Source organism: Hypanus sabinus, chromosome 1 (assembly GCF_030144855.1).
Source record: "Hypanus sabinus isolate sHypSab1 chromosome 1, sHypSab1.hap1, whole genome shotgun sequence".
Lineage (NCBI taxonomy): Eukaryota > Metazoa > Chordata > Chondrichthyes > Myliobatiformes > Dasyatidae > Hypanus > Hypanus sabinus.
The window spans coordinates 89,058,211-89,083,291 of NC_082706.1; the positions used below are offsets into that span (position 1 = coordinate 89,058,211).

At 42.1% G+C, this 25,081-nt stretch overlaps 1 protein-coding gene across 3 annotated transcripts in view; it reads right to left on the reverse strand.

Annotated features, from left to right (window-relative positions):
* The window catches only part of LOC132395248 (coiled-coil domain-containing protein 102A-like), a 464,661-nt gene that overhangs the window by 51,765 nt on the left and 387,815 nt on the right, over window positions 1-25,081 (reverse strand). Inside the window, exon 9 of one of the 3 annotated variants that reach the window (XM_059971586.1) lies at window positions 412-442. The exons of 1 other annotated variant lie outside the window; for it this stretch is intronic. In XM_059971586.1, coding sequence (XP_059827569.1) covers window positions 427-442 — 16 coding nt within the window. In that variant the 3' untranslated portion in view covers window positions 412-426. Of the gene's footprint in view, window positions 1-411; window positions 443-15,163; window positions 15,707-25,081 lie in introns of those variants that run through there. One more of the 3 variants, XM_059971567.1, reaches the window with a different exon arrangement.

The window sequence follows — 25,081 nt, forward strand, 5'->3', positions numbered from 1 at the left end:
ACCCTCTGGCTAAAGAATCTCCTTCTTATCTCTGTTCTGAGGCTGTGCCCTCTTGTCCTAGACTCTCCCAATATAGGAAACATCTTCTCCATGTCCACTCTGTCTTGCCCTTTGAATACTCGGTAGATTTCATTTTGATCTCCGTCATTCTTCTAAATTCCAGCGGGCACTGGCCCAGAGACAAAATGTTAAACTGCATCACCAGGCTTACCTTTTGTCAAGTCTCCAGCATTCGTAATAGAAACATTTCAAATTATTTTTATTTTTATTAGCTTCAAGTTTTAAAATAATTTAAACATAAGTGCATGTAAATCCATTTCATTTCTAACAATTAAATCCAGTTAATTTGAAACATGCAATTTCGTTCTAACTTACCAAGCTCCCATGCAGCTCCACCTCTCTTCTGTAATGAATGGAATTGCTCAGTTAGATCAGGTTCAAGCTGAAAAGGAAGACCACCCATGTTTCTTGGCTGCAAAGCCACAGGAAATTGGTGTACGAGTGTGATGGTAGTGAGGACTTCACAGGCCTTTCTTTCGGGAACTGTGAAAGTCAGCGGTTCCCCACCTTTTTTATGTCATGGACACCTACCATTAACCTAGGAATCCATGGACCCCAGATTTTGAACCCCTGGTATAAGTGGACCTCAGAAGTCAAACTGACCCTCTCGGCAAAAGTGTCCCTCTTTTAACAGCAGCTGCCAAAACGTGGCTATGTGTCCAGGAGATACCAGGCCATGGAGGCCTGTAGTAATTTTTCTAGAATGGTCTGCCCTTGTTTTGGATGTCTGCTCAAATGCATTCATAAAATTGGCCATTGCCCATTCAAAATGAACCAACCTCTTATGAGGTGCCCTGTTAACCTTACGTATTCTACTATTCATAATCACTGCTGGTTGCTAAGGTTACTGCTGCTGCAAATGTTGGGCATCTTTCTTCAATCAAATGAAAGTGACTGTAACTCAACTTGTGGGTAAGCAAAAATAATTGTCCTCTGGAAGCTGTGAACTTTTACTGCTGATAACTTGTTACTTTCCTTCTTCAGCAGCTTGGAATTATTTGCTGGTGGATTGTGTGTGCACAGCAAGAACAACAACACCGTAGTATGTTTAAGCATTTTTACTGAGTCTTGTTAGTAACGGTGCATGCTGGGCAATCTGCAGCATGGAACTGGGACCACCGAGACAAAAGCACAGGCACTCAAAAGCCTGCACAAAAAAGGAAAAATCCTCCTGCACGTGGTAGATGCAAACAATTCACAGTGCAATCAATCGGCCACACACCCTCTCCCCACATTCTCGCAATCGATCCGATACGGTTCAGAGGGATGGTTTGAGACCAACTGCACAGAGGTTCTCGATCGAATCTTCATACTGATTAGAGAGACAGCTCACTAACTCGGCCAGTAATTGCATTCTAAGAAACGTACCAGAAAAATTCTGCAGCTACCTACCTGTCCTATTGCCCAGGGACAGAAGTTCTGAAATCACTTCTCAAACATTATTCCCATTTCGGATACTTCCAGCAACAGCCATATGAATGTTTTATTAAATATTTTGAGAAATAACCATTGCCACTGTAAAAATGATTAATCTTCAGTGTGGCTGAATTAAAGTGAAAGTGAATACATTCGCGCTTGATAAATTGGTGGAGGACATTGTACCTGCGTGTACTTTTCACCTGACTGCCCTTCTAGTCTCCTTGGATAATCTATTAAATGATCCAATCATTCTTATGATTCACTTTGCAAAATTTAAGAGATTAATGAAACTAATTATAGTGCTTTCCAATAAGATGGAATGACCAATCAACACAACTGAGTTCCATATTTTATTATCTGTAACACAGCCAAAAATGGTCAATTTATTTAACCAAAACAGGCACTTGTACTTGCTTGAGCTACAATGATAAAATGGCAGGAATACAGTGTAGCCTTTACCAGTTTAACAAACCTTCTATAATACACTATAAATGTACATTAATAAGTGCTAACCCGCACATACTTAAACTGGGGTACAGATAATGTTATACTTGCAAATTCACATGATTTTTGAAAAGAAGTTGTGATTGGATATTAAGGTTTCTGAATAACAGATGTTTACATACAAGGACTGAATCCACTTCTGTGCGAAAGTGGGTACACGTGTTTTCATGCTGGTAAATCGGCGTGATCCCAGTAAGCACAGGTAACCTTCCAGTTCCTTCAATGTAGGTGGAATGAATGACAATTTTCTTGTCATAGTATCAGAACATTTCATACAAACCCCACTGTGACACAGCGTAGACCACCCTCCAAACCCCACCATCCCCCTTGTCCAAGACAACATGTTTTTTTACACAGAGAGTGGTGAGTGCATGTAATGTCCTGCTAGGGTGGTGGTGGAGGCAGGTACATTAGGGACACTTAAGACACTTTTAGATAGGTATATGTTTGGCAAGGAAATTGAGGGCTATATAGAAGGGTTAGATTAGTTTAAAACATTGCGGCTGAAGAGCCTGTTCTGTGCTGTGATGTTCTATGTTCCATGCAAGAGAAGTCTTTTTTTTTATTTATTCACATACAGAGAGGTGTAGGCTCTTCTGGCCCTTTGAGCCTGGCCCAGCAATCTCCCAATTTAATCCTAGCCTAACCACGGGACAATTTACAATGATCAATTAACCTACCTACCACGTCTTCAGAGTGTGGAGAAAGCCGACACGGTTACGAGGGGGACACTACAAATTCCTTACAGGGAGTGGCGGGAATTGAACCCCAGTCACCGTTACCGTAAAGCATTGAGCTAACCGCTACTCCACCATGCCATTATTTGGTTAGCAGCACTTTACCTAATAGGATTGACCTTAAAATGTTGGTACATCATGGGCCTGTACGGTGCCGTAGTGTTCTAAGTTTAAACCTTTCCCAGGATAATTAAGTCCTAATCCACAATGGAATTAATGAATATAGTTTTTTTTTGTCACAGGGGCTTGTTTTGCTGTTGTTGTTTTATTGTTTGTTGTATTCTATTTTGTGATGTTCTGGCAAGCATTGTGGGCATGCTCTATTGCTGTTGAAATGTGTAGCAACATTTGCAGGCTGCCCCCAGCACATCATTAGGCTGTGAGGGTAGCTTTGATGGACGTGTAATAAATAATTCTGAATCTGAATCAGCAGCTGGACTGCAGGACGTGGAAGACATGACACATTATCCACCAGGGTGGTGGAGCATCCAGCTAATTACTGCTGCAAGATCACAAAGGAGGCATGGCCACGGCCAGCAAATACTCGACCGTGGAAAAAAGGAAGACTGACTGTGCTTTGTCACAGGATTTGAGCACAAGCTTTACTGTTGCACAGCGACGGCATTTAGCAGGTGCACTAGACCGGGAAGGAGTAGTGGTACATGGATTTCACACTACTGCTACATTTAAAGCTTGGACCTAAAGAGCTTGAGTGTTAGCAAGGGAGCTGATTACATAGGACGACAGGTTAGTTGGTGGCCCTAATGGGCACTGAATCCTGAGTGATGTTTAGCTGAGGTAGGACAAAAGCATTTTACAGACTCGGTCAAGGGGACCGAGTTGTATATATCCAGCTTTTCTGACAGTACACAGCCAAGCTGCAAGGGGAATACAAAGAGGCTGTAAAGAAATATAACCCCATTAAATAAACAGCAACGAGATGGCAAATTGGGGAAAATCTGAACTTGGCAAGATGAATGGAAAGCCAGAAGGAATAAAAGTGTAGACTATTTTCTGAACAGGGGGTGAATTCAGAAATCAGAGGTGCACAGGGACTTGGGAGACCAACTGCAGGATTCTGTGAAGATTAACCTGCAGTTGAGTTGATGGTAAGGAAGGCAAATGCAACATTAGCACTTGTTTCCAAAGGACCAGAATATAAAAGCAAGGATATAATGCTGAGGCTTTAAGAGACATTAGTCAGAACATATTTGGAATATTGTGAGCAGTTTTAGGTTAACATACAACAATAGTTTGATGGCTCTGGGCCTGTACTCCCTAGAGTTTTGAAGAATTGGCTTGGGTGTGGATCTTATTCAAGATCGAATATTGAAAGGCCTAAATACAGTGAACATGGTAAGGATGTTTCCTATAGTGGGGGAGTCTAGGACCAGAGGGCACACCCTTAGCCTCATGGCATCCCTTTAGAACAGAGATGAGGAGGAATTTCTGTAGCCTGAGGGTAGTGAATCTGTGGAATCCATTGCCACAGGTGGCTGTGGAGGCCAAATCAATGGGGATATTTAAAGCGGAGGTTCATAAGTTCTTAATTAGGAAGGGTGTCATAAGTTACAGTGAAAGGACAGGAGAATGGGCTTGAGAGATAATAAATCAGCCAGGATTGAATGGCAGGCCAGATTTAATGGGCCAAATGGTCTAGTTCTGCTCCTGTGTCTTATGGGTAATGGAGAATTTGGGTAACCTACTTTGCTTTAAATCAGGGAGGTAGTTGCCCTGAAAACAGCCTGATTGAGATGCTTCTCATTCATTCAAGCAGAGATCACTGGCTTAGGCCCGACTTGGGAGAGTATAGACCGGGGGTCGGCAACCTGCGGCTCCCGAGCCATTTGTGGCTCTTTCACCTCTGTGCTGCGGCTCCCTGTGGCTTTGGGAAATAATTGGTCAGTATTTAATTAAAATGTATTTTATGTTAGTTTGTTAGCTTTTGAAATGTAATTCTAAATTTGAAGATTATGGTGATCTTGTACAATCTAAGTGTGGCGACACATTTCCTCACAATTAGCCAGCATTCCGGCTAAGGGAGATAGCCTACGGGGGTTTGTGAGTACGCGTCTTTTGCAGCATCTGCGTCCATGGGGGCTGGGTTGAGGGAGGCTTAAAAGCAAGGCTGTTTAGTTCGAATAAAGTTATTCGACTGCAGTTTACTGACTGCGTGAGCACACCGCTACAACGTGTTTTTATCGCTATTAATATACGTCACCACTGCCAATACCTGACACCCGCCAGTGCGCGATTTCTTTAATTTTTTGATCCAAGGTAAGCCAACTATGGAGAATTCTAAAAAAAGAAAAGTGACTGAAGAAAACAGAACGTTTAATGATCCGTGGACAGATTCATTTGCTTTCACTGTTGACGAGACTGGTTTACCGGTATGCTTAATATGCAATGAGAAACTAGCAAACAACAAAAAGTCAAATGTCGCAAGGCATTTCCAGAATAAACACGCAGCCTTTGCTCAAAAATATCCGGATGGAGATGAGAGAAAAAAAGCCGTTTCGGAACTGATGCGGAAGGTTGATCTGAGCAAAAATCATTTCCAGAAATGGATGAAGTCTGGAAAATCAACGACATACGCCAGTTATATTGACGCTCAGGAAATAGTCAGGCACGGGAAGCAGTTTACAGATGGTGAATATATAAAAGAATCTTTCATTAAGATTTCAGAACATCTATTCACGGACTTTAAAAACAAGAGTGAAATTGTGCAGAAAATCAGGGATATGCCCCTCTCTGCAAAGACTGTCAAAGACAGAACCATAAAAATGGCAGAAGACATCACAAGACAGCAAATTAAAGACAACAATTCAGCTGTGGCCTACTCGATTGCCTGTGACGAGTCTAAAGACAAAGGTGATATTGAACAAATAGCGTTGTTCTGCCGGTATGTAAACTCTGCCGGGCCACAGGAAGAACTGATTGAGTTGATACCTCTAAAAGACCAAACACGGGGGGAGGACATCTGTGAGGCTGTCTTGAATTGTTTAAGAGCCAAAGGAATAAAGACCACCCATCTGGTGTCAGTAGCTACTGATGGGGCACCGAATATGATGGGAACGCACAAGCGATTTGTGGCTTTACTGCAGAAGTCGCTGGACAGAAAGCTGCTGACTTTTCACTGCATCTTGCACCAAGAGGCACTGTGCGCTCAAACATTTCCTCCGGAATGCACAGAAGTAATGGATGTTGTCATTCAGATTGTCAATAAAATAATGGCAAAAAGTTTAAATCACCGTCAATTCCGTTTGTTACTGGACGAGCTGGAAATTGCATATTCTGATCTCCTGCTGCACAACAAAGTCTGATGGTTGTCCAGGGGGGAGGTGCTGAAACGCTTTGTCGCGTGTCTGGAAGAAGTGAAAACTTTCCTGGGCAGCAAAGGGCTCAACTTTCCTGAGTTGGAACAGCCAGAGTGGCTGGAAAAGCTACACTTCATGGTAGACATGACAGCGCACCTGAACACGCTGAACACAGCTCTTCAACGGGGTAAGGACGTACAGCCCTGCACATGTTGGAGGATGTTTTGGCATTCGAGCGCAAGTTGACGTTGCTTGCCAGAGATTTACAGAAAGGCACATTGTCTCACTTCCCCAATTTGAGAGAGTTCAAACAAGGTCACGACATGATAAATTCGGAGTATTTACATTCTGCAATCATCGCAATGCAAACATCGTTTGGGAAACGCTTCTGTGAGTTCAGAGAGGAAAAAAACACATTATCCTTCCCGGTCACTCCCCTAAGCATCGATCCATCCCTACTAAATACGACTGCATTGTCAGGTGTGAGTCAACCTGAACAAGTATGATAAATATTTTAATTGTCTATTATTTTACATATATTCATATGTTTTCATTGTTCAGTGAAATAGTCCTTTTATTTTTCAGGTTGACAGCTGGCTGACGTTATTTTTGGTTTGCTGCTGGCGGCAAATTTAAGTTTGGCGTTTTTCATAAATACAAGAAGGACTCAAATAGACGTTGAGTATTTTACTTAAAAGTAACCTTCAACCCAACGTCTTTTTTTCGGAGTTCAAAATGTTTTTGTTGCATGCAGAAATGTAATTTCATTTTCTCTGCAGGAGTTCATCAATTTCATAAATGCAACACATTATAGTTTGTTTATACATAGCATAAAGGCAAAACAAAACGTTGTATGCAGTGTTATTTCATTTTAAATGTCAAGCGGGTTTTGCGGCTCCCAGTGTTTTCTTTTCTGTGGGAAACGGGTCCAAGTGGCTCTTTCAGTGGTAAAGGTTGCTGACCCCTGGTATAGACAGTCCAGGCTTCATGGAGGGAGGGAAAGAATGTTTTTGATTACAGTAAATATTCCTACTAATGAGGAGCTTTGTTTAGGGAGAAAGATCTGCTGGCTGAAGCATCTGCATCTGATCCAGAAAGAGAGCTATTAAGTTAAACACAAGAGTTTCTGCTGCTGCCAGAAATCCTGAGGAACACGAGAAGTGCTGGAGGAAGCCAGCAGGTAAGTCAGTATCTATGGAGAGGAATGAACAGTCAAGGTTTTGAGATGAGATCCTTCATCAGGATTGGAAAGGAAAGAGGAAGAGGCCAAAATAAAAAGGTGGGCAGGGAAAGGAGTACAAGCTGGCGGTTGATAGGCCAGAGCAAGTGAGGGGGGAAGGTGGATAGGTGGGGGAGGGGGTTGAAGTGGGAAGCTGGGAGGTAATAGGTGGAAGAAGTAAGGAACTTGAGAAGAAAGCATCTGATTGGAGAGGACACTGAACCATTGGAGAAAAGGGAGGAGGAGAGGAACCAGGCAGATAGAAGAAAAGGAGTAAGAGGAGAGCCAGATTGGGGAATTGAAAATGAGAGAGAAGGGGAAGGAGAAGAAATTACCTTAAATTAGAAAAGTCAATGTTTATACCATCAGATTAGAGACTACCCAGATGGAATATGAGGTGTTGCTCCTCTAACCTGAAAGTGGCCTCATCGTGGCAGTAGAGGAGGCCGTGGACCAATATGTTGGAATGGGAATGGGAAGTAGAATCAAAATGGGTGGCCACCGGGAAATCTCGCTGTAGTATTGGACAAAGCGAAGGTGTTTGATGAAGAGGTCCCCCCAACCTAAAGAGCCAGTATTTCACCCAGTGAGTGGAGGGGTGCCTGCAATGCGCTGCCTGGGAAGGTAGTGGAGGTCATTATGATAGAGGTGTTTAATAGGCCCTTGGGCAGGCACATAAATGTGAAGAGAAGAGAGGATCATGGATATTGTGCAGGCAGAGAGATTATTTTAGTTAGGCATTTAATTATAAGTTTAATTAGTTCAACACAACATCGTGGGCTGAAGCGCCTGCTCCTGTAATGTGCTGTTCTATATTCTGTATTGGCTTCGGGACAGGCTAAGTCCTGATGAAGGGTATCAGCTGATATGTCCATAGATGCTGCCTGAACTGCAGAGTTCCTCCAGCATTGTGAGTGCTGCTCTGGAATTCCAGTATTTGCAGATTCTCTTGTGTTTAGGATTTGCCACAGTCTCCTTATCTGCTGATTGTTAAAGTCAGGCCTTTGTCTACATATATTATTACATAGCTATGAGTAGTTTTTTTTCCCTGATGCAGATAATTATCAGAGTTTGTCGAAGGCAACAAATAGTACAGGAATTGCTGACTGGGTGGGCTGACTTAAGGTTTGGTTATTTGTACTCAGAAAGGACTTAGGAATACTTTAGGATTATTCATAAATATATTGCATAAATACAATCCCACCGGCTCTCCACTAGGCCTTGGATCACCTGGACAATAATAACACCTACGGTGTGACTGCTGTTTATTGATTACAGCTCAGTGTTCAACACAAACACACCCTCAGTATTATTCAACAAACTCCAAAACCTGGGCCTCTGTACCCCCTCTGCAACTGGATCCTTGACTTCCTCATTGGGAGACCACAGTCTATAAGGATCAGAAATAATATCTTATCCTGATTGATAATCAACACTGGCGCACCACAAGTTTGTGTGCTTTGCTCACTGCTCTACTCTCTCTACACCCATGACTATGTGGCTACGAACTACTCAAAAACCACCTAGAAATCTGCTGATGACACAATTGCAGAATCTCAGATGGTGATGAGGAGACAAACAGAACCAATATAGTTCAGCTGGTTGAGTGGTGTCGTAACAACAACCTTGCACTCAACGTCAGTAAGAGCAAGGAAATAATTGTTGGCTTCAGGAAGGAGAAATCAAAGGAACACACACTTGTTATCATCGAGGGATCAGAAGTGGAAAGTGTGAGCAGTTTCAAGGTCCTGGGTGTGTAACAGCCTTGAAGATCTATTCTAGGCCCAACATATCGATGCAATTACAAAGAAGGCATGACAGAGGCTATACTTCATCAGGAATTTGAGGAGGTTTGGTATATCACCAAGGATACCCACAAATTTCTACAGATGTACCATGGAGAGCAATCTAACTGGTTACATCACCATCTGGTATGGAGGGGCCACTGCACAGGACTGGGAAAACTCTGCAGCAAGTTGTAAACTCAGTCAACAATGTCATGGGAGCTAGCCTCACTAGCATCAAGGATACCTCCAAAAGTTGAGGCCTCAAAAAGTTGCATCCATCATTAAGGACCCCCATCACCCAGGCTCAGCCTCAGAAGGCAGTGGAGGCCAATTCTCTGGATGCTTTCAAGAAAGAGTTAGATAGAGCTCTTAAAGATAGTGGAGTCAAGGGATATGGGGAGAAGGCAGGAACGGGGTACTGATCGTGGATGATCAGCCATGATCATGGTGAATGGCGGTGCTGGCTCCAAGGGCCGAATGGCCTACTCCTGTACCTATTGTCTATTGATATGCCCTCTTCTCATTTCTACCATCAAGGAGAAGGTCACAGGAGCCTGAAAACACACATTCAACATTTCAGGAACAGCTTCTGCCCTTCCACAATCAGATTTCTGAATGGAAAATTAATCTATGAACTATTTTTCCTCATTTTGCACTACCTATTTGTTAGATACACCGTGCCTTGAATAATTATTCAGCCTCCACAACCATTATCGCATTTTACTGTCTCATTTTCTAAATTTAAACTAAATTGAAGTAGAATTTTTTCACGTTAATTTACTACACAGAGTGCATCATGTCAAATCAAAAGAAAATTTCCAAAACCTGTCAATAACTTACTAAAGATTACTAACCAAAATCGTGAAGCTGAAGAAGTATTCATCTGCTTTGTAATTACTACACTAACTTTCCTCAGATGCAATACTTTATTTTAACTTACTAACTCACTCAATTTGTTAATGTAAAAAATTGGGTGATCACCTGTTTTCAATTAATTCATAAGAATAAATACCCCCCCCAATCCCGGTAAGGTCAACTATATGGTAGATTATCAGTAGATCAATCCAAAATGAAGATAAAAGAGCATTCAATACAAATCAGGGAAATGATAATAGAGAAGCACAAATCTGGGGAACAGTACAAGACCAACTGAAAGGCACTGAACACACCTTGGAGCTCAGTGTAGTCCATCGTGAAAATGTGGAGAAAAATATGAAACCTCAGCCCTACTGCCCCTCTAAACTTAGTTGCCAGAGAAGAATGGCATTTGTAAGAGAGGCTACTGTGATGCCAACAGTCACTCTGGGTGAGCTGCAGAAGCCAGTGGCTGCAACTGGAGATGAAGTTTATGGCTCCACAATCTCTAAGACCTTGCACAAAGAAGTTATTTGTGGAAGAGTGGCAAGGAAGAAGCCCTGGCTAAAACAGAAAAGACAACCTTGGCAATAAAGGCACTGCAAAGCATCACTTAGAAGATACTGTAAAGATGTGGAAGATGGTCTTGTGGTCGGATGGCCTCAACACAAAGCAGTGTGTGTGGTGTAAGTCTAATTCTGTGCATCAGCCAGGTAACAGCATCCCTACTGTAGAGTATGGTGGAGCAGTATCATGCTGTGGGCATGCTTTTCAGCAGTACGGACTGGAAATCTGGTCAGGATTGATGGGAAGATGAATGCTGCTAAATACAGAGACAACAACGAGCCTCTTCCAGAACGCTGAAATTGGAGAGGAGGTCACTCTTACAGCAGGACAACAACCCAAAGCACACTGCCAGAGCAAACATGGCGTGACTTCAAATGAAGGAAGTTGATGTCCTTGATTGGCCCAGTTAGAGTCCTGACCTGAACCTGATTGAACATCTCTGGCAAGACCTCTAGACTGCTGTCTACTGTAGCTCCCCAAATAATCAGGCATGGCTTGAGCAATTTTGCAAGGATGAATGGGCAAATCTCGTTTTATCTCCTTGGTCAAAGTTAATAGAGACTTATCCAAAAAGACTACTGGCTGTAATAGCTGCAAGAGGTGGTTCAACTAAGTACTGAACAAAGGGGGTCGGATACTTTTCAACTTCTGACATTTCAATTTTTGAATTTTTTATTTTAAAATTTTCCTTGTTTTTTGGCTCTGCTGTGATTCACAATAAAAAGTTTCAGTTAAATTGATCAGAATCCTTGATTGTAGTACTCATTTATGTGAGCATAGGGTTGGGGGCTGAATATTTTTACAAGGCTATAACTTCTAATTTTTATTTATAGTTTCTATTAGTGTGCATTGTAAAGTACTGCTGCTGCATAGCAACACATTTTCTCTGACATAGTCCTCCATATTTCTATCATCCATGTGCATATCTAAGAGTTTTTTAATTGTCACTATCTATAAAACATAGTAACATCAATCATTGTTGGTAATGAAGGAATTAAAATATGGAGGTAAACGTCCAACTGGAATGGGTCAAGGACAGTGAAAGTAGACAAAACAAATATCTTTGTTCTTGCCATGTATTTGAAGGAATGGAGGTTGCTATTTTGTGAAACTGCTCCTGCAACCTCCACTTTGTGAACTGGTGAATTGCTTTGATTAGCTGAGTAAGCCATGGGTTTTTTCAGGAATTGGTAAGATGGAACACGCAGGTTCACGAATAGGATATCCTGTGTCAGTCCTGAATAACTTGAGCCTAGCAACTGGCTGATCTGCTCTGATTCAGAACAGAGATACATTAATTACAAGTCTTACTTGCAAGAAGGGCAATAAAACGATGCTGGTTTGGACAAAAGCCACTGGAAAGCTGATGCATGTCAGCAGATAAATCGGAGCCAATGAGATTGAAACACAGCATTTGAACTGATAAGGAAGAAGAATGAGGAGCTTCGGATGCAATATGGTTTGAACTCTGGGGATTAACAATCGCAAAACCCCCATGTCAGGGCCTATGAGGTGAAGGATCAATCATTTGGACAACGGGAAATCCCCAATTTCAGTGTTATAAATTGGAGAAGTGCTTTTCGGTTGTTTTGGTACAGAGGGAGAAGTAGAATTCATGGGTTAACTTGTTGGCCTGGGGTCAACATAGTTATGTTGATGTTTGTGCAGTGACAATAAAATGTGGGTTTTGATTAATTAAGAGTTGTGTAGTGAATTGCCTAGCCTAGACCTGTTGATGATAGGTCAGCAATGTAAAACAGATTTTTAATAGGGTCATTGTATTTTGTGAAACACCGCAGGACTGTGCCAGTCCTTCATGAGCAGTAGGTGTGATTGTTACAAGTTGTTTCAGACAGTTTCTAAGAGAAATCAAAGTATTCACACACTGATTTTTTTGGCTGTACATCAGCTTTTTCCACCTTCTGTTCTTCCTTCTTGCTGCAGGGTGCCACAGAATATAATTAACCTGAGTGATTTTCCAAAGAGAGTGGACCAGAACCTGATTCGATGGAACAGCAGATTCTTTTCCGATATACCACCTGTGTTTGACTGAATCCGCACGGGACATGAATCTTGCATTTCCTGCCTGCCCCAGTTTTGGAATTCTACACAGCTATCAATAGCCAGTACTTCAGGAAGTAAATTTGGTTGTCTGGCAGCCAGCTGGCCCCTTCTACCCATCCTTTAAGAAGGTTCTGTCACAGCGGGAACCTTTGATGGGAGGCACCATGCAGATTCACCATCCAGCTGCATCTTTTTGCTTCTGAGGTTCAGCACTACGTGCACAGTGATGGGATGTGACACGGGGATTTTGTTAGTTTTTGATAACTACATGGGCTTACATTGATATAGCGTAAACACCACCGTTAACTGTTGCCACCGCGGAGATGAAGCAATTAACACAACACTATTTTAGCTCGGTGAGTTCTGGAGTTTGGAGCTTCATTCCACTGCTGTCTGTAAATAGTCCGTACATTCTCCCCATGAACCACATGGGTTTCCTCCCACAGTCCAAAGGCGTACAGGTTGGTAGGTTATTTGTCCTGTGATTAGGGTAGTGTTAAATAGGAGTGTTGTTGAGTCAGAGGGGCCTGTTCCACACTATAGCCCTAAATAAAGAAATGAACGTTTTGAAAAGATTCAGTCACAAAATACTTGGATTCAATGCTGACTTTGAGAACTTAGGCTGTGCCCTTGTGGCTCAGCTTCCAGTGTGAGGGAGAACAGTGACAGTACCTCCTTTAGACACCGTGAAAGTAGGTCTTCTCAGACAGAGTCCAAAGACCTGGCTTCCGGGCCGATGGAGACCAATCAGCACCTGACTAAGCTGCAGGCGCCATTGCTGGTCATTCCTGATGGCTCTGAGCCTGCACTCGCTGCCATTTAGAAGAGGCGGACTACCTCATTAAAACCTATCAAATATTGAAAGGCCGAGATAGAGTGGACATGGAAAGGATGTTTCCTAAAGTGGGGGAGTCTAGGACAAGAGAGCATAGCTTCAGAATAGAAGGACATCCCTTCAGAAGAGATGAAGAGTTCGTTTTTTTGGCCGAAGAGTTGTGAATCTGTGGAATTCATTGTCACAGTCGGATGTGGAAGCCAAGTAACTGGGTATATTTAAAGAAGGGATTGATAGGTTCTTGAATAATAAGGGTGTCAAAGGTTTTGGGGAGAAAGCAGAAGAATGAGGTAGACAGGGATAATAAATCAGCCATGTTGAAATGGCAGAGCAGACTCTATGGGCCAAATGGCCTAATTCTGTTCTCATGTCTTATAGATTACAGTACATCTTCTCACCCTCTGAATACAAGGTACAACATCAAGCAGACCTGAATGTACACACCCAATCAGGTACTTGTAGATGTAGGTAATTCTAGATACTTGTGGGTGTAAGTGGCTAACACAAGGGGGCATAAATTGAAAGTGATTGGAGGAAAGTATAGGGGAGATGTAGATGCAGGGTTGTTTTATACACAGAGAGTGGTGAGTGTGTGGGATGTGCTGTCTGGGGTGGTGGTAGTGGCTGATACAGCAAGAACATTTAACAGATAGGCACATGAATGAAAGAAAAATGGAGGGCTATGTAGGAGGAATGGCTTAGAGTACGTTAGGTCAGCACAACAATGTGGGCCAAAGGGCCTGCACTTTGCAGTATTGTTCTATGTTCTAAATGCTCTGTCATGCTTAATAATAAATAACAAGATCAGTAATGCAGAAAAGGCTTAATAATGGGGAAGCTAATTCTAACTTGGTAATAAAAGCTTGATCTTGCACTGACAACAGAATTTAATAACTATGCAGGTGTAAAGTGGTGTTTAACAGCTGAACTTGAGGGTTAAATAGCTGTGCACACCAGAAACAGAATATTCCAGAGACCAGAGGGTATTCCTTGTGGCAATTGTGACAGAACATAGAACAGTGCAGGCCCTCAATGTTGTGTTGACGTTTTAACCTACTCTGAGATCAATCTAACCCTTTGGTTAATGCTAAAGTTCCAAGGCATTAGAAAGGTTGGGGACCCCTGATCTAACCCTTCCATCTTACATAGCCCCATATTTTTCTATCATCCATGTGCCTATCTAAGAGTTTTTTCTAAATGTCCCTATTATTTACCAACACCCATGACACTTTCCACTCTCTGTGTAAAAAACTTATCTCTGACACCACCCTATGCTTTCTTCCAATCACCTTAAAATTATGCCCCCCTGCTGGTATTAGCCATTTTGCCTTAGGTAAAGGTCTTTGGTTATCCAATTGATCTATGCCTTTTGCCGATGGAACATTAAAGAGGAATAGAGAGAGCATTTTAGATTCCAGAGAGTATTCCTTGTGACAACTGGATAAACAAAGTTGCTCTATGAGCACGTGGTTCATACAAACCAGTAATAGCAAATGGAGAGATGACACAGTTGACTAGGGATGCACAAAAGTGAGTTGGAAGTGGGTTTATATGCATGATACCTCACAGAGAACATTTTAGTCATGGTCAGATACAAAGCCTGGCACTGAAGGGAACTCAGCAACAACCTGACTTGGAAACATACCGTTTATTTTTTTTCCCTGAGCATGACCTTGCATCAGCCTCCGATCACGTTTCACTTCCCACCCCTAATATTTTATACTCCCTCCCTTGAAAAATATTTGCTCCCAATAACAAACTAGCAGGAACAAAAATAAACACATTTTTCTCTTAAATTGCAAATTGTAACTCTGATTATTTCTGTTGAGCAGAAGCCCAAATATATCGCTTTGGTTCTCTGACATTAGAATTTACATGTTATTCAGCATCAAGGTAACTGTACAACTCTAGTATCTATGAATACAAAAGTACATGATTTTATAATTCAAAATATATTGCCATATTTCATACACCAGTGATGTATACAGCTTTTTTTATTAGCATTCAATGTTTTGAACAATTATTATTTCATTCTGCTGAAGAGTAAATCTCTAAAGGATCTAAGAGCTTTGATTTAATTCATCCCAAATGTCTTGCCATTTCATTTTTTTCCCTCCCTTGACAGATGTTGTTTGTGTGATATTTGACCCTGGAGAGGAGCTATTTATTTTCGATCTTTTACCAGTTTTCCGGCTTTCACAGAGGTTACACTCGAACTGTCATCTTATTTCACTTCGAGTTCCAGTTCATCTTCCTCACTAATTGCTTCTGCAGAGTCATCAGGGCTATACACCGAGCTTCGCTTTATCCCAAACAGTGAGCTTGTCTGCTGTCTTCTTAACCTATGTAAAAAGGATTAAAATCACTGCAATATTTTGGCTTAATCTTCCAAGAAGTAGCTTTATTTGCTCAGCCAAGTGAAAACATATCACCAAGGTACAGCAAAATCCACATTGGTAGACTTTATGTTTGTTTGATACAGAATGTACTCTCTGTCCCCATGGACACAACTTAAGCAGAGGTTAGCAGTGCCTGGGATGATCTCTGAAGAACATGCTGATGGAATTTAATCAGCTAAATCCGCAGAGTTTCCAATACGTAATACTTTAGCCGCCAATCCCCATTCCTCTCCACAGCCACCATCTGACATATGGGAGACAACTTAAATTTTGTTGTTTATTACTAACACTGTCCCAGGATGATGTATTCAGAAAAGTTCAAAGAGCTTAAAACTCTGAGAGCATTTTATCAAATTTGACAGAATGGTAATCTATCACATTCTACAATCTCATCTCCAAATATTTCCTCAATTATAACCATGCAGAAAGCCAGAGGATTAACTTTGGTTCAATGAATCATGTATAAAGCTTCCTGAGGCATTGGTCAGACTGCACTTGCCTAATTTGGAAGCAGTTTTTGGCCCTTTATCTAAGAAAGGATATGTTGGCATTCGAAGGTCCAGAGGAAGTTCACGAGAATGATCTTGGGAATAAAAAGGTTAATGTATGAGTTGCTTTTGATGGCTCGGGACCTGTACTTGCTGGAGTTTAGAAGAATGAGGGGCGGGTTCTTGATGAAACTTAACAAATAGTAAAAGGCTCCCACAGAGTGAACATGGAGAGGATGTTTCCTGCAGAAGCAGAGTCTAGGACATGAGGGCGCCACCTCAGAATAGAATGATGTCTCTTTAGAACAGAGACGTGGAGGTAATTTTTTAGCTAGATGCTGGTGAACCTGGGGAATTCATTGCCGCAGTTGACTGTTGAGTCTGAGTCAGTAGGTATAGTTAAAGTTGAGGCTGACAGGTTCTAAATTAGTAAGGGCATCAGGTTACAGAGATAATGGGTTTGAGAGAGATAATAAATCAGCCATGATGCAATAGTGGAGCAGGCTTGACGGGCCATTATGCTTTGATATCTTCTGTGGTCCTATGCCTTATGTTCAAGGTAAATTTATTATCAAAGTACGTATATGCTACCATATACTGCCCTGAAGGGGAAGAGGAGGGGCACCAGAGGAAGATGATATGCAGGTAAAAGGAGGGAGGGGAAGGGAGCCAGTATTAAGAATTGGGGGGGGAGGGGTCACAAGATCCAGGTGAGGAGCAGGATAAGCAGATGGAGGAGGTAAGAGTGGAAATAGTGACAGAGGCTGGAAGGTGATTAGTGGACACAAGGGAGGGCTGAGTTGAGGAGATGAGAACAGTGGCAAGTGTACTGGGGAAGTTGGAGGCCCAGTGTCTGTGAGTTTACAAGCGCACCGGAGGATGGAGGCCTACAGACAGCCTGTCGTGGGGTTGGAGGCCTGTCTGCCTGTGTGCGTGTGTGTGAGTGGGTGGGTGAGAGCGAGGAAGGGGACTTGTTGCATGTGTTGTTCTGCCGAATGCTGAAGGCACGCCTCTGTTCCTGTGCTCTCCGACCATTTGCTGAGGCTTGGGTCTGGCACACCCAGACTAACTGCCAGGGGACCATAACTGTGCTCCCTTTGAACTCATCTGGTTCCATTGGCTGCACTCCTTAGAAACATGTTAGATTCACTGAAATGTTAATTAAAATTAAAATTAAAATTGTATTGGGTTATAAATTAAACAGCATCTGATAGTCTGGAAGATCAGCGAGTGTGGCACCTCTGAGGTTGTGAGCATGTGAGATTAATGGATTACACCAAGATGTGTAATTCAGAAGTCAAAACATGCCCCTTCCTTCCTCAGCAAAACCTCTTACAATGTAATATTTTAGAATGGTCAATCTTCTTTTTATCCCAGCTATTCTCAGACAGGATAATGGGAGACAGAGTTGAAATAAGTGCCATGCATTCGTCCTTTTGTCTGGGATACCACAGGCCGCTCAGTCTAGTCTTATTGTGATTTCAAATGACTTTGACACATAACCATTCATACACAGCTGTGTGACCCATGTTAACTGGATCTGAACTTCCTCGATAATTGGCAAAAGAGGCAAGTTTAAAACAGCCCTGTCTAGATTAATCCCTGTGAACATTATCACACTGAGATTGCTACTGCACCACACAAGGGCCTTCACCCCGGCAATTAGTGACACCGAAAGCAGAATCAGATTGATTAGCACTGACATACAGTATGCCGTGAAATCTGCTATTTTGCATCACCTGTACAGTGTCATACTTAAAAAAATTACTATAAATTACAATAAGACACATATTTTGAAAAGAATACTGAAAAAGATGAGGTAGTGTTCATGATCCATTCAGAAATCTGATGGCAGAGGGGAAGAAGTTATTCCTAATATGCTGAGTGTGTTTCTTTAGGCTCCTGTACCTCCTCCCTGATGCTGGTGATGAGAGGAGGCATACCCTGGACAGTGAGGATCCTATGATGAATGCTGCTTTCTAAAGGAATTGCCTTTTAAAGATGTCCTGGTTGGTGGAGAGGCTTGTGCCAATGATGGGAGCAGGCTGAGTTTAGAAATCCCTGCAGCTTTTACCGATGCTCCACAGTGTCCCCTCCATACCAGATGGTGATGTCACCAGTCAGAGTGCCCTCCTCGGTACAAAACAGCAGCAGGAGATCACAGCTTTGCCTGGTGACTTCTGCTCCTCACTTATTAAGCGCATCCAAGTCTACGGCTACTGCAATATAATCCAAGGATCGCATTATCACTTGGCAACAATGGCAAAAGAAGGACGATCGTGGCAATTTTAACTACAAAGCTATCAGATGGGGTTTGAGCTTAGTTAGGATGTTAAGGGGAAATTTTACCTGACAAATCTGTTAGATTTCTTTAATGAAGTTACAAACAGAATAGACAAAGGATAGTCAGTGGATGCCTTCCCACCATTGAGCAATCTACACGAAGCAGGAAAGCAGCATCTATCATCAGATATCCCCACCACCCAGGCCATGCTCTCTTCTCGCTGCTACCATCAGGAAGAAGGACTCACACCACCAGATTCAGGAGCAGTTACTACCCCTCGACCATCAAGCTCCTGAACCCAGGGGGATAATTTTACTCAACTTCATTTGCCCCATCATTGGAAAGTTCCCAAGACCAATGGACTCATTTTCAAGAACTTTTCATCTCATGTTCTCAATATTTATCGCTTATTTATTAATTACTATTGTTTCTTTCTTTTTGTATTTGTACGGTTTGTTATCTTTTGCACAGTGGTTAAATGCCCAAGTTGGTGCTGTCTTTCATTGATTCTACTATGGATTCTTTGAGTATGCCCACAAGAAAATGAACCTCAGGGTTTTATATGGTGGCATATTATACACACACACACACACACACACACACACACACACACATTGATAATATGTTTACTTTGAACTTTGTTCGCTCAGATTTTTAGAAGGCTTTTGCCAAGGTGCCACATGAGTCTATGAACAAATCAGAGCCCATCATATTACAGGACAGGTACCAGCATGGAAAGGCTGACAGGCAGAAGGCAAAGAGTAGGAATAAAGTGGGCCTTTACGGGTTGGCTGCCACCAACTAGTGGCATTCCACAGGAGTCATTGTTGGATCTACTACTTTCACATTATATGTTAATGAAATGGATGATGGAATGGGTGATTTGAAGACAAGATTGCAGATAACACTAAAAAAAAGGTGGTGAAGAAGCAGGAAATTTGTAGGACTCAAGACAGATTAGGAAAACTAGTAAAGAAGTGGCAGATGGAATATGGCGAAGGGAAGGGTATGGTCATACATTATGATAGAAAGATTAAAGGCAAAGACTGTTCTCTAAACAGAGAGAGAATTCAAAAATCAGAGGTGCAAAGGAACTCGGGAGTCCTCGTGCAGAATTACCTAAGGGTTAATTAGTAGGATGAGTCAGTAGCAGGAAGGCAAATGCAAGGTTAACATTCATTTCAAAAGCACTAGAATATAAAAGCAAGGATATAATGCCAATGGTCAGACCACATTTGAAGAATTGTGAATAGTTCGGGGCCCTATATCTAATAAAGGAAATGCTGGCATCGGACAAGGCCCAGGGGAGGTTCAAGAGAATGATCCTGGGATTGGAAGTGTTAACATATGAGGAGCTTTTGATGCCCCTCAGCCTGTATGAGGGGAACCTGCAGAGTGGATGTGGAGGTGTTTTCAGTAATGGGAAGGGCTAAGACCAAAGGGCACAGCCTCAGGATAGAAGGATGCCCCTCTAGATGAGGAATTTATTTAGCCAGAAGGTGATGAACCTGTGAAATACATTGCCACAGACAGCTGTAGAGGCCAAGTCATTAGATATATTTAAAGTATAGGTTGACAGGTTCTCAAATGATAAAGGCATCAGAGGTTACAGGGAGAAAGTAGAAGAATGGATTTGAGAGGAAGAATAAATCTACCATGATGGCATGGTAGAGCAGACTTGATGGCCAAATCACCTAATTCTGCTCCTATGTCTTATGGTCCAAAAATTTTAAAAATTCTTAAACCCATCTTTACTCACTCACTTGAAGTGTGAGCCCTGGGAAGAGGCTGCAAAATTCTTCTCTTCAATTAAATATTATAATGAAGTTGTCAACCAAATGTTTAAATCATCAATTACTGTTTATGTTTGACTAAGGTTTTTAGGTTTTGGGAAACTGAAGGAATGCACAAACAGCTTTACAGAATTTTTTTTTTAAATGCCTTAGCAGCACTCTTGTGAGTGACGTAAATCAGGAATCTTCTTCCTAGTCCAACAAATACCTTCTTTCTTTCCCACCTTTGGCCCCAACTTATCCAAAGACAAAGCTCTAAATCTCCCCAGCATGGGGGACTAATGGACACTCCTGCAAATCTGAAACCAGTACCACTCTGTTAATCTGGCATGGTAAGAACTTGGGTGGAATACACAAAGTATTGGAGTAACTCAACAGGTCAGGCAGCTTAGAGCATAGGACATAGCATGTCTTTGTGGACTTTAATCAGAATAATCTTTGGTGACGAAGTGCATAATCCTGCACAAGTATCCTCCTTCTTCTGCTGTTGCTTCTACCATTGTTACTGCATTCTTGTTCAACACCTCTCCCTGTACAACAGTCTGCCAGTTGCTCCCACCGGCAATCTAAAATCAAGCACACTGCTTTCCTCTCTCCATGTATTCTGTGTCTTGCTCATGTGACAATTTAGAATATAGAACATAGAACACTTCAGCGCATGTAGCCTCTTCAGCCCATGACATTGCGCCAGACCTTTAACCCAGTCCAAGATCCATCTGACCTTACCTCCTACATAGCTCTCTGTTTTTATACTGTCCATGTGCCTTCACAAGAGTCTGTTACATGTCCCCAGTGTATCTGCCTCTATCACCACCTCTGGCAAGGCGTTTCACACACACCGCTCTCTGTAAAATAAAAAATGCACATCTTGCCTATACTTCCCTTAAAATTATACCCCCTCCTATTAGCTTTTCAAACATGGGAAAAAAAGTCTCTGCTGTCCATTTGATCTATGCCTATGGAGGGAATTGAACAATTGACATTTCAAGTTAAAACCCTTCATTTGGGTTTACCCAGGACCTTGGTGGTGCTGGAATAACAGTTTTTTTAATGTTACTTAGTTACTACTCCAATACACACTTCATTCACTTGTTGGTCCAGCAACGTGGTATAGAAGTTAGCTTAACACTTTACAGCACCATCTGTAAGATTGGGGTTCAATTCCTGGCTTTGCCTGAAGGAGTTTATAAGTTCTCCCTGTGGCCCTGTGGATGTTCCCCTGGTCCACTGGTCTCCTCTCACATTTCAAAGCTGTATGAGGTATGGTTAGTAAGCTGTGGACATGCTATGTTGGTGCCCAAAATATGGCGACACCAGTGGGCTGCCCCCAGCGTACCCTCGATGCAAATGATGCATTTCAATCGGTTTCGATATTTCAACATGCATGTGGCCAATAAAGCTAATCTTTCTCCTAAATCTTCTTATAAGATGTTACACGGTTACATTTCCGTGAACCCATAAGTTTCAAGGAATCATGGGAAACTGAACCAGGTGTGCAAATGGGAACATGGGACTGGGACTAGGCCAAGTGGACAGGAATGTTGGACCTTGGCAAGTTCAAAGTTCAAAGTTGTACGCAACACAGCGCTCCCCCTTCACTACCCTGTCCCCAACATAGTGCTGCTTCTTCATTACCCCCTCCGTCACACAGTGCTCCTTCCTCCCCACCCATCCATCTCACCTCATTGCTTCTGTATGGCATGGTGCTCCCTCCTCACTGTTCCCTCCCCTCCCCACAACAATTCTGACAGGGTCAATATTGGCACCACTTCTTTTCATGCTACACGTCAATGACTTGCATGATGGAATTGATGGCTTTATGGAAGATATGAGGATAGGTGAAGTGGCAGGTAGTGTTAAGGAAGCAGGGAGTCGTCAGAAGGACTTAGATTAGAAGAATGGGCAAAGAAGTGGCAGAGGGAATACAGCATTGGGAAGTGTACGGTCATGCACTTTGGCAGAAGGAATATAGGCAAAGACTATTTTCTAAACGTGGAAGAAAGTGAGAAATTAGACGTCCAAACTTACAGGTTGAGTTGCTGGTAAAGATGGCAAATGCAATGTTACCATTCATTTTGAAAGGACTAGAATAATAATGTCAAAAGAAGCAGTCCCAATACTGATTCCTGTGGAATACTAGTCACAGGCAGCCAGTCATAATAGGCACCCTTTATTCCGACTCTGCCTCCTGCCAATCAGCCAATCTTCTATCCATGCTGGTAACTTTTCCTGTAATACATGGGCTCTTATCTTGTTAAGCAACCTCATGTGCAGCACCTTGTCAAAGGCCATCTTAAAATCCAAGTAAACAACATCCACTGACTCTCCTTTGTCTATTCTGCCTGTTATTTTCTCAAAGAATTCCAACAGATGTGCCAGGCAAGATTTCCCCTTAAGGAAGCCAGGCTGACTTTGGCCTATTTTATCATGTCCCTCCAAGTACCCCGAAACTTCATCCTTAATAATGGACTCCAACATCTTCCCAACTATTGAACTCAGATTAACTGGCCTATAATTTCCTTTCTTCTGCCTCCCTCTCTTCCTAAAGAGTGGGGTGATATTTGCAATTTTCCAGACCTTCAGAACCATTCCAGAATATAGTGATTCTAATGGCTCCACAGTCTCTTCAGCTATCTTTTGTTCAGAAACCTGGTGTGTAGTCCATCTGGTCAAGGTGACTTAACTACACCTTTAGATCTTTCACCTTCCTAAGTACCACCTGCTCCTTAGTAATAGCAACTGAACTCACTTCTGCCCCCTGACACGCTTGAATTTCTGGCATGCTGCCAGAGTCTTCCACAGTGAAGACTGATGAAGACTTAAGTGAAGACTTAAGTTTTTCAGTCATTAATTGATCCTCCATTAGTACCTTCTCCAGCATCAGTTTGTAGTGGTCTGATATCCACTCTTGACTCACTTTCACTCTTTATACAGTATATTTGAAAAAAAAACTTTTGGTATGCTCTTTGATATTATTGGCTAGCTTACCTTCATATTTCATCTTGTTCCTTCTATAATCTAGCTTCCTGCTAATTTTTACTATATTACATGCCCTCCCTTTCGCTTTTATGCTGTCTTTGACCTCCCCTCTCAGCCAACGTTGTCTTATCCTCCTTTAAGAATACTTCTTCATCTTTGGGATGAAGCCTGAACTCTAGATACAACAACCTCAGCAGAAGTCTCACCTATGAAACCTTCAGCCCCCCCCCCCCCAGATGGTTCTGAATACATCCAGCTCCAGTTCTTTGACCCTGTCAGTCAGGAGCTGGAGTTTCAGGTTCTTCCTGCAGATATAGTCATCAGGGAGACCATTAGGTACCATGAAATCCCACATCTAACAGGAGGAGCATTCTACAGCCTGAACTATGATACATTTGTTATGCTTCTAACTTCTCAAGTTTAAGTTCCAGCCTGCACCTGTTCTCGCCCAAGCATGTTGCATCAAAGCCTGACCAGTCTAACACTGGCCCACTCCTACAATGACTGCTCCACTTAAACCTCACTTCTTTTTATTGGCCCTTGCTAAATTACTATTAACCCAAGCAATCTCCTACTCCACAGACAGGTTCTGATAGGCCCTGCAGGCTTTTTAAACTGGCACGTAAACTCCACAAGGAACCATCTCCAACTCCCTCTGTGATCCTCCGCTCCACAGAGAATGCCCCAGAGGCCCCATTTGCTTTTCAAAACTGGTGTGAATATTGCACAAGTACAGTGCCTATAAAAAGTGTTCATCCCCCTAGGAAGTTTTCTTGTTTTATTGTTTTACAACATTGAATCACAGTGGATTTAATTTGGCTTTTTTGACACCGATCAAAAGACGCTTTTCTGTCAAAGTGAAAACAGACCTCTACAAAATGATCTAAATTAATTACAAATGTAAAACACAAAATAACTGATTGCATAAGTATTCTTGTATCCATGTCCTGACTTGTGCTTCTCAATAACCTTTTTTGCGTAGTTGCTTGGAGTGTTCTTTTGTCTTCATGGTGTAGTTTTTGCCAGGATATTGACTCACCAGCAGATGGATCTTCCAGATACAGGCGTATTTTTACTATAATCAATTGAAATACCTTGACTGTACATGGTGATCTCCATTTAACTAATGATGTGACTTCTAAAACCAATTGACTGAACCACTGACGATTTGGTGTGTCATATAACGGGGTGAAAACTTACACAATCAATTATTTTTGTGTTTTATTTTTGTAATCAAGTTAGGTCACTTTGTAGAGATCTGTTTTCAGTTTGACATGAAAGGCCAGATTAAATCCACTGTGACTCAATGTTGTAAAACAATAAAACATGAAAACTTCTAAGGAGGTGAATACTTTTTACAGGCACTGTAACTCTTGGTTACCTGAAGATTAGCTTTCAACTTAATTTGCTTCTGTCACAAGTACATCGAAACAAACAGTGAAATATATCAATTTTGTCAACAATCGATGCAGACTGAGTGTTCCCACACTTCCGGTGCCAAAATGGCATGTGAACAACTTACTAATTCTAACTCATATGTCTTTGGAATTTGGGAGGAAACCAGAGCACTTGGATGAAGCCCATGTTGTCACGAGGAGAACCTACAAACTGCTTTCAGACAGCGGCAGGAATGGAACCTGATTGGTGTTCGCTTGTGCTGTAAAGCGCTGCGCTAGCCGCGACGCTACCATGCCACCCTGCAACTTCATTGTCTGCCTGAATTGCACTTTCTCTCTAACTGTAACACTCTATTCTGTATTCTCTCCTTGCTTTT